Source organism: Taeniopygia guttata, chromosome Z, assembly GCF_048771995.1.
Source record: "Taeniopygia guttata chromosome Z, bTaeGut7.mat, whole genome shotgun sequence".
NCBI classification, from domain to species: domain Eukaryota; kingdom Metazoa; phylum Chordata; class Aves; order Passeriformes; family Estrildidae; genus Taeniopygia; species Taeniopygia guttata.
The window spans coordinates 14,205,415-14,214,523 of record NC_133063.1 but is presented as its reverse complement, the minus strand read 5'-3'; the positions used below and the strand labels follow the sequence as shown (position 1 = coordinate 14,214,523).

The 9,109-nt window shown below is 46.4% G+C and overlaps 1 protein-coding gene across 1 annotated transcript; it reads right to left on the bottom strand.

The window, feature by feature from the left end:
- Positions 1-79: 79 nt before the first annotated feature.
- Positions 80-7,618, bottom strand: ZNF367 (zinc finger protein 367). Its single transcript, XM_030258279.4, has 5 exons — positions 6,746-7,618; positions 5,630-5,780; positions 3,888-4,007; positions 3,376-3,514; positions 80-2,780 (listed from the first exon to the last, which is right to left on the bottom strand). Exons 1-5 carry the CDS (start codon positions 7,103-7,105, stop codon positions 2,540-2,542), a joined length of 1,011 nt encoding a protein of 336 aa, XP_030114139.2. The 5' UTR covers positions 7,106-7,618; the 3' UTR covers positions 80-2,539.
- Between the last annotated feature and the right edge of the window lie 1,491 nt (positions 7,619-9,109).

Sequence of the window (9,109 nt, the reverse complement as noted above, 5' to 3'; positions counted from 1 at the left end):
CCTTACCTGCAACGGGTCAGAAACGAGGAAGAGGCTGAGTATTTAATAATTACCAAACAGCACACATTAAACCTGAAAATTAGAATCAAATTTTTATTCAAAGCATCTATTAGAATGACAGCACATCAACTCTTCTGCTTTTAACTCATGCCACACAACACCTTCAATCTTTCAAAGCACCAAACGATTTCTTGTATGTAATCACTTACTAAAATGAAAAGCAGTCTTCCACATCTCATCTTTGCTTTTTTTAACTTGGTATTTTAGCCAAAACTTGTCATGATCCAAAACTGCTCCAGCTGTCTGAATTTTGTCTGGCAAAGTACAATCCAGTGTACTTGTCATACTTCAAAGACCTGAGGAAATACTCTGGCTGACTGAAAAAAGAAATTTGAAAACCTCAAACCCAAAAAATAAACCAACCCCTCACTCCCCCCCCCAAACCCCAAACAACAACAACAACAACAAAAACAAACAAACAAAAACCCAGAAAAAACAAAACAAAAACCCCCCAAACCCGACCAAAAAACCCACAACTAATCCCGATGAAGTAATATTCCAGTCTGCAGGTGGCTGGTAATTACAGTCTTCTGTCCTATGAAATACTACTTGAGAGCAATTTTGAGTTATGATTCAGAATTACAAGATGTATATTCAGGGCTCATTTTGGGATCAGACTATTCACATGAAGCCAGATGAACAGTCAGAAACACTTAATATTTTTTAGAAATCGAAAACCTACATACATTAATGAATTACCAGTTTTATGTAGGCAAAGAAGCCTTGTATGACTAGTGTTTCCTATCTTTTTCAGAAGCTGAAGCAGAAGTTAAACCGTATCACTGGTGCAAAATTATTTACAAACAATGAAAGACACTTTAATTTTTTTTTAAATTATTCAATTCCTTTTTAGTTAAGTGCATCAACACAGGATATAAATAAACTGGGTTAATGAGATTTTCAGCCACAAAAGGTTATCAGAGAACATACTTCAACAGCTGCAGTTTCTGATGTAAAACCACTCTACTTTTCTGGTACAGCTGTATGCATCTGGTCAGCCTACATCAAGTGATTGACAAAATGTTTTCTTCCTTTTCAGTTCAAGTGAGAGGGAAAGAGGCTCCCCTTCTCATCTGAATTTTCTGACTTCCAATGAGAGGAAGAAGTTAAAGCAAGCAGGTCAGTAAATACACATTATTAATATCCCCTTAAGCAGTAGCTTAACAACAACCAACAACAAAACCACACATAAAAGTCCAATCTGAAAACAAAGTTTTGTTAGCATATGAGGAATCTCTGGCTGCCTTCAAAGCAAAATATAGTAAAAGATCACCATGAGACAGTGCTACTGAAAGTACATAACATTCACAAAGTGACAAGATACCCTGTTAAACATTTTGTATCATCATTTATGGCATCTGAGTACTAGGCAGCATTCTGCAACTTCATTTATTTGGGAAATGTATGAAATCACACTGTTAACACACTTGTAACTACCTTTGGAAGCCTATTTTCTAATTGTATAGTGAATACTTTTCAGCAGTGTTTACTTTATAGCTGTGCTATGGTTAGTGAACAAAAAATCGGCATGTTATGCTGGAGTAAGCAGTAAGGTGGCTTTATGCACAGTAAGTATGGAGGCTTCTATTTGCTAATCATTATAAAAGCAATACTTTAAAACTTAGTGTTTGCTAATAGAAGACCTAGAATAGTTTACTACAAACTCATACCACCCTGTAAATAACCCCTTTACTAACAAAATCAAGTGCCAAATCACTACAGGGCCCAAAACACCTGAAAAAAATATTACCAGTTCTTTACCTTTTACAAGACTTTGCAAGACTAATCATTTTCAGATAAAACAATGTGCAAAACTTCCCAACTACACATGTTAGGAATAACAAGTGCTACCAAGAGATTCTGCTGAAATCAAATTAAAAAAATGTGAAGCAGCAAAGTCAAGCCTCATACCTTGGGCAGTCACAGTGAAGATATTCCCTGCATGAAGCATTTTCTTTCCCTGTACAAGTTGAGATAACTAACCTCTGCCCTTTGCCTTGGAGATGCTAGGTAAAGATACATAGACATTAGAAAAACATGATTTCATTGCTGTTTAACAATATCCCCAGACTCATCACTTTGCTAGATAGTCAGATAAATACTTTTTTGTCAGCCTTCTTTGGCCACATGTACCATCCTGCTAATCACGAACACTTTGTTCAGAAAAATGTTTCCTGTGAAATCTGCTTCAGATAAATGAGTTAACCTTGCAAAATCTAGCCTCCCATGACACATAAATTTGTCAACCCTGCCTTATGCAGTCCCATATTTACAAAATACTTAGAAATTTTACATCCGTCTTCTACTCTATCAAAAGTGCAATTCTCTCACCCCATGTTACGGGGCAACAACATTCTTCATAAATTCTACAGAATAGCAGCCTATTATAAGCAAGTAAGGTGCTTAGCTTATGCTTGGGATCTAACTGGTTAAGTAACACCAGAAAGTACATTTTTTTATGGGCAGAGACTGCTCCTATCTACTGTCGCAGGGGTGCCACATCTAAGTTTGCCAGCTCAATGAGCGCCAGCGCACCATGCATGCGTTCACGCTGCTCCTGGAGACGACGGTGACGGGCAGCTGAATGAGCGCTGTTTTTCTCTTCATCATCCTCTTCATCAGACTGAAGATACTCCATTGGGTCCTGCTGTTCCTGATCTGTTTTCTGGATTGCTTTGGTCTTCAAAGCAGGAGCACGCTGCTCTCTAGTCTCCCAGTACCTGTAACATCACACATGAGGAATACTTGTAAAATACATACAACTGACTTGCACACCAACAATTCAAAACAGGCAAAAACCTCCCGAGTATTAGCTTACATCCAACTTGGCACTGCACTTGGCTTTACCTTTCAGCCCTTATATGGTAGTATTTAAGCTGACAGAAATCTTTATTCAGTATTTTAAGTGTAAAGTGCCCAAGTGAACATCTGTGACAGATTTCTTGTCTCCATGATGTTCTCAGCAGGCATTTCTTCCTAGGCATACGGTACCCCTCATATAAATGCAAATTCAGTAAAACTGCAGCACCAGCTAATAAGTATTAGCAGGTGTTGATCAAGCTAAAAAAAGTATTTAATCAGAGAGCAAACACAAAACAAAACAAAACAAAACTGTAAGAAAAAAGTTTCATAAGTAACTTTGTCTTGACCAGGAAGGAGTTCATAATTCTTCAAGGAGAAGCGAGGCTATACTGATGTGTACTGGAAGAACATCTAGTTTTGCTTTCTTGGGGTTTAACAATTCCAAAAAATAAATGGTGTGTCAGACCACTCTTTGAAGTATTTTGAGAAAGATGACACCATGAGGGAACTTACTTCGCTAGCCACTCGGCCACAGCTTTATTGTCAGCCGTCTCCTTCTTACTCAGCCTGTCTGTGAGCTCTTCCCTCTTCAGTCGGGCGTAGGGATGTTTGGGACAATGACGGTTTGCATGTGTGAATCTGCTTAAACAGCCTTAAAAAACCACAGAGTGACAATGAAGAACATGTTACAGAAAGCAGCCAACCAAAGAGAGTGTAACATCTGTGATGGAAATGCCACTGAATCCATCCTTTACCATTCACAAAAATCTAGGTTTGGTTGAAAACCAAATGCTCTCAGTTTGTAACATACCCCATTATTTTATACACTAGTATCCACTGACGGAGAATGTATGCACGCAATCCTTACATACATACCTGCACAATTAAGCAGATTCTGCACGGCTCTTCCCTTCACTGAAAGTTCCACCAAATTTAAACTCCAATGCTTTTACCTTGTGAACACACATACATTCCCAATATCAGTCTGACCCCAGAAAGCTGCAAATCGTTCTCTGATGACTTACCATTCTCTGAGCAGACAAAAGGCTTCTCTCCTGTATGGAGACGCTGGTGAGTTTTGAGCTGCCCACTCTGTACAAAGGCTTTCCCACAATCTGGGTAGTCACATAAATAAGGCCTTTCACCTAAAAGTAGTAACAGAAGAGATTTATGAAAGATGACTAGGAGTGTCATAGTATCCAGTGGTGACTTTTCTTTGTCATATTTTCTTGTTTAAGACTCTTAGATAGCATTACATAAGTTGTGAAGCTCTGCAGATATAGAGCAAAAATATGGACAAGTAATTGGACAAGTAATGTAATTCAGGTTGTAACCAGAAAAATTTTATCCTTACCATAGCCTGAACTGGGGTGAAATACCTGAGGTCAACATTACTACAAGATTATAGAAATATCTCATGTTTAAGAAAAATTATAATGATGGAGACTACATGAGAAACTTATTCCAGATTTAAGTTTTCTTAATCAATCATCAAGGAAGAGTTCTCCATGCAAACTGAAACCAGAAGAACAAAGGTAGCAGGTGTCTCCTTCCTCAAGTACATCTGAACTGCACACACTACACAAAGGTATGCCATACCACCACCCTCAGGAAGGCAACAAAATGAGGGCGAGTCTGGCTCACTAATTCAGAGGAATGACAGGGTAAGCTGTACTCAGGTAAGCTGTACTCAGTTAAGTAGTTCTTACAAGTTCAACACATTGTAGGACTGAGTGAAATAACATATTTTGACCAAAAAATGAGCACTGCTGCTGTTTAGTATCACTACCTAGATTAGTCAGTGACCTGAGTCAAAAGGAGATGGTGAGAGCCAAGGCTTTTGTGGGATTTTGTTTGGTTGGTTTGGGGGAAGTGCTGGTGGTTGTGTCTGTATTATGAGCTACATTTGTTCATATTTTATGGCAAACACAGTGTTCTGTTGAAGAAATAGCATGTATTTGCTTTGTTTTAAAAACTTAAAACAGCATCTTGAGTTTAAGCTCAGCTGAGTATTGAGTGAGTTTATCATAAATTTTAACTTAACTGCAAATCACCTTCTAAATACAATTCAGTAAATGCATGCTAGAAAATTAATTTTAGGTGGTGGGAAAAATCAACTGGGTGGCGATTTTAAGCATGTGGTCTCTTCTCTCATTCTTCCTTAAGCACACTTCCAAGGATGTAGTATTTGAAGTAAATGCATGCTAGAAAATTAATTTTAGGTGGTGGGAAAAATCAACTGGGTGGCGATTTTAAGCATGTGGTCTCTTCTCTCATTCTTCCTTAAGCACACTTCCAAGGATGTGACAATCCACTGTTGCCAGACATTTTTTCAGTTACTCCACAGTAACCTCTACAGCAAAAGTTCAATTGTGATGTGAAAAATACATCAGCAAGGAGGAAACAAAACACAGAGAAGACGCAATCAGGATAGAAAGTGCTACAAAGCTCAAGTACAGAGCACCAAGCCCAAGACTAGTTCTTTTTCTTACAAAGTGAGTCTGTGACATCGACAGATAAAATGTTTACACAATGTGACTATACTATTATAGTCCAAATTGCTGCTACACTTCCCCACAACAAATGTTTACAAAGCCCTTGATTGACTAAAAAGCACTGGGAGAGAAGTATGGTTTAGCAGTTACAATAAAATCATTACAGGTCAAGTTCTTTCATAACTTCATGTTTGTTTGGAGGGATTTAAAATTCCTTCGTCTGTGCTTCCTAGTTGGCCCTCCCCAGCTATTCACACACTCGTTTTACTCACCGGTGTGAGTTCGTTTATGGGCCTGCAGTGACTTCTCTCGTGGGAAGACCCTGTTGCAAATATTGCAACGTATCCTGCTGGAAGAGTGCTCTCCTTCACTGATCAGGTCTCGGACAGTGTCTGCTCTTGGACGGCCACGTCTTATTCCATCCTGGGTGTAAATAACGAGGCAACTAAACTCAGGCACTTCCTCCCCCCGCCACAGTTTGGCCAACTGGCACAGCATCCCCTGGAGCAATGGCATGACCCAGGACAGTGCTGTGACAGCAGAGCCACACCAGACTGTGCCCTACCAATTCCTAAGGGTGCAGGAGGGGAGATGACAGGCACCACCACTCAGCAGTGTGGGGAGAAAGTGACAACAGGATCACAGAATGTGTCAGGTTGAAAGGGACCACAGTGGGGCATCTGCTCCAACCTCCCTGCTCTAACAGTCACTGGAGAGCACATGGCACAGACTGTGTCCAGGCAGCTCTTGAGTATCTGCAGTGACACTGAGTCCAAAACCGCCCTGGGCAACCTCTGCCAGTGCTTGGTCACCAACATATAAAGAAATTCTTCCTCATATTGAGGTGGAACTTCCTGTGTGTCAGTTTTTGCCTACTGCCTTTTTTTCCTACAGCTTGTCACAAGCAGATCCTGGCTCCATTCTCTTGGCACCCTTGTAAGATACTCATATCCATTAATAAAGTCATCTCAGCTGTCTCTGCTTGAGTGTGAACAGGTCCAGCTCCATCAGCCTTTCCTCATAAAAGAAATGCTCCGGTCCCTGGATAATCTTTGTTGTCCTACACTGGACTCACTCCGGGAGCTCCATGTCGCTCTTGTACTGAGGAACCCAGAACGGAACAAAGCGCTCCAGATGCGAGGAGAGAGGGGACAAGAGGGTTTTTTTTTTTCCGATGGCGAGGGTGGTTTTTTTTAGGTTTATTTTTTTACTCTTTGAAGGCGGGAGGACAGGGAGCTGCTCCGCCCCCCGCTTTCCCCCGCGGCGCGCGCGCCGCTGCCGGAAGTGACTTCACTTTAAATGCCCGGGCGGAAGCGCGGGCGGGGCGCGCGCCGCGGAGTCACCCCGTAAGCGCGCGGCCCGCCCGCCCCCGCCCGCCGCGCCCTCACCTTCAGGTGCCGGTGCCGGCCGCCGCTCCCCGGGCTCCCCGCCTTCTCCTCGTCCCCGCCGGCGACTCTGCCCGCTCCCCCGCGGGGCGGCGGCAGGGCTGACGGGCCGGCGGTGCTGTCGCCGCCGCCGGGACTGAGGGTCACGTTGTGCGCGTTCTCGCCCCAGCGCCAGGGGTAGACCATGAAGTCGCTGAAGCCCGGGCTGGTGGGGACGGGCGGGACGGGCATCGGCTCCTCGCCTCCACTCCCCCCCGAGGAGGGTTTAATCGGGGTGGTTTTGATAACGGAGACCAGGACGCGCTTCGGGGAGTCCTGGCAAAAAATCACCGGGGGAGGGCCCGGCGGGAGCCGCTCCGCCATCGCCGAACCCTCGCGGGCAGCGGCGGAGGGAGTGCGTAGAGAGGGAAAGGACGGCGCTCCGCCGCGGCACGGCCCCGCTGTCCGCGCCCGTGTCCCGGAATGGGCCGTGCAGCTGCACGAAGGTCCCGCCGCCGTCGCCACCTGTCGCCGCCCGGGCTTGCCTCAGCCGCTCATCACTGAGGACGGCGGCTCCCTGTGTCTCGGTGGCTTGCCCGCCGCACCCCTCCGCCTCCGCGGCCACCCCCGAGCGGATCCCCCAAGTCAGCGGCGACCCCCGGCCATGGCAGCGGCCGGAGCGAAGCAGTCCCCGCACCTTTCCGAAGCGAAGCCGGCCCCGCTGGCAGCCCTGGTCGCGGCGATGCCCGAGGAGGAGCCGGCGCTGCCGCCTCCGTAGCTCCGCGCTCGCAGCCCGGGCCGAGCCCCAGGTTTTCCCGCGTTACGTTTCGCGCCCGAGCGCAGCCAATCACCCGGCCGGCGCGAGTGTCACGGGGAGTCTGTTCCCGCCGGCCAACCGCTGGGCGGGAAAGGCGGCGGCCGCGCCTCTGCGGGCGGGGCCGGGGGGCGGGGCCGTGCATCTGCTGCCACTCTATTGGGCAGAAGCCGGGCCCACGACGCCGGAGGATGCGTTGATTGGCCCGCGGCGGCGGGGGCGGGGGGAGGCAGGGGTGGCGCGCCCGGGCAGGTTTGGCGCGCCGCGGCTGTGGGCGGGCTGCGCGGGCCAATCCCGTGGCGGCGTAGCGGAGTTGGCGCGCCCGGCGGCTTAAAGGGGTCGCCTGGCGGTGGGACAGCCAGTCGTGGCTGCCTTTCCCTTTCCTGGGGCGGGGGGAAGCTCTTTCCTTTCCCCTGCTGGGGCCCTGCCTTCAGCGGCGGACAGAGCTGCGAGCGAACTTGCGGGCGGGGAGGGTTCCTCAGTCAGTGCGAGCCGCCGCCTCCGCGGGCATCGTGGGGCGGGCGGGGTCGCGCCAGCGCGGCCGTTATGGCGGCGGCGGGGCCGCCCGGGGACACGCCCGGTCTGGCAGCCGTGCCCGTGGCAGTGGGGCACCGCCTGCACATACACAGGCGCCGGTCCCGGGGCTGTGAGAGTGTGCAGGAGGCGTCACGGCCCTCGACTCGGTAATTTCAGGGGGTTCTTAAGGCAGGTGGAATTTTAAGAGGATGGTGCCAGACTATTCAGTGGTACCCAGCGATAGCATGAGGACCAGTAGTCCTAAGCTGAAACATAAGAAGCTTCACCTCAGCATGAGGAACAGCTTCATTAATTAGAGTGTGGTAGAGAACTAAAATGTAAGAAGTTTCTTCTCAAAATGAGACTACTCCAGTCTGAGAACATAACTTGCATTTATTACGTTAGTAGCTAAATTTTGAGGCCGGTACCAGGAGCACAGGGAAGGCACGGAGATGTAAGAATGGTGAAGTTTTTTTCCCAGGTCTATTTTATTCACTATTCGTATGCTGCAGACTGCTGTCCTGTAAGACTAACAAACATCACGACTGACAGGAACAGGAAAGTGCAGGGAAGAGCAGGTTTGCAGTATATGGCTACTATTTAATGGCCTTTTGGATAATGGGAAAAGCCTACCAGTTCTTCCAATGCAGAGGCTGTAATATGGGGCTGCAGCATTCCTCATCCATCCTGAGATCAGCTGCCCTTTCATTATGAATTATATTCGAGTTTGCTTTGACTACTCTTTTAAACTAACTAAAAATCCTCAAATGTTTGCTTAGGCAAATTCTTGTTCATTGTTGTGCTATCCCAGTTTCTCAAAGTCAGTGTTACATGTCAAAGTCCTACCATTACTACGCCAGGTCAGGCTTGCTTACCAGGCCAGAAAGAAAATACTGCAACTTGTAGCGTTTATTTCCAAAATGAGCAAACAGGTTTCCACATGCTTGGATCTGACCCCCTTAAAAACCTTTGGCCCTAAAAATAGCCCACAATAAATAGTTCTGCTAATATAATGATGTTGTAGAGGAGTCGTAATAAAGAAAAATATGTTAAAATCT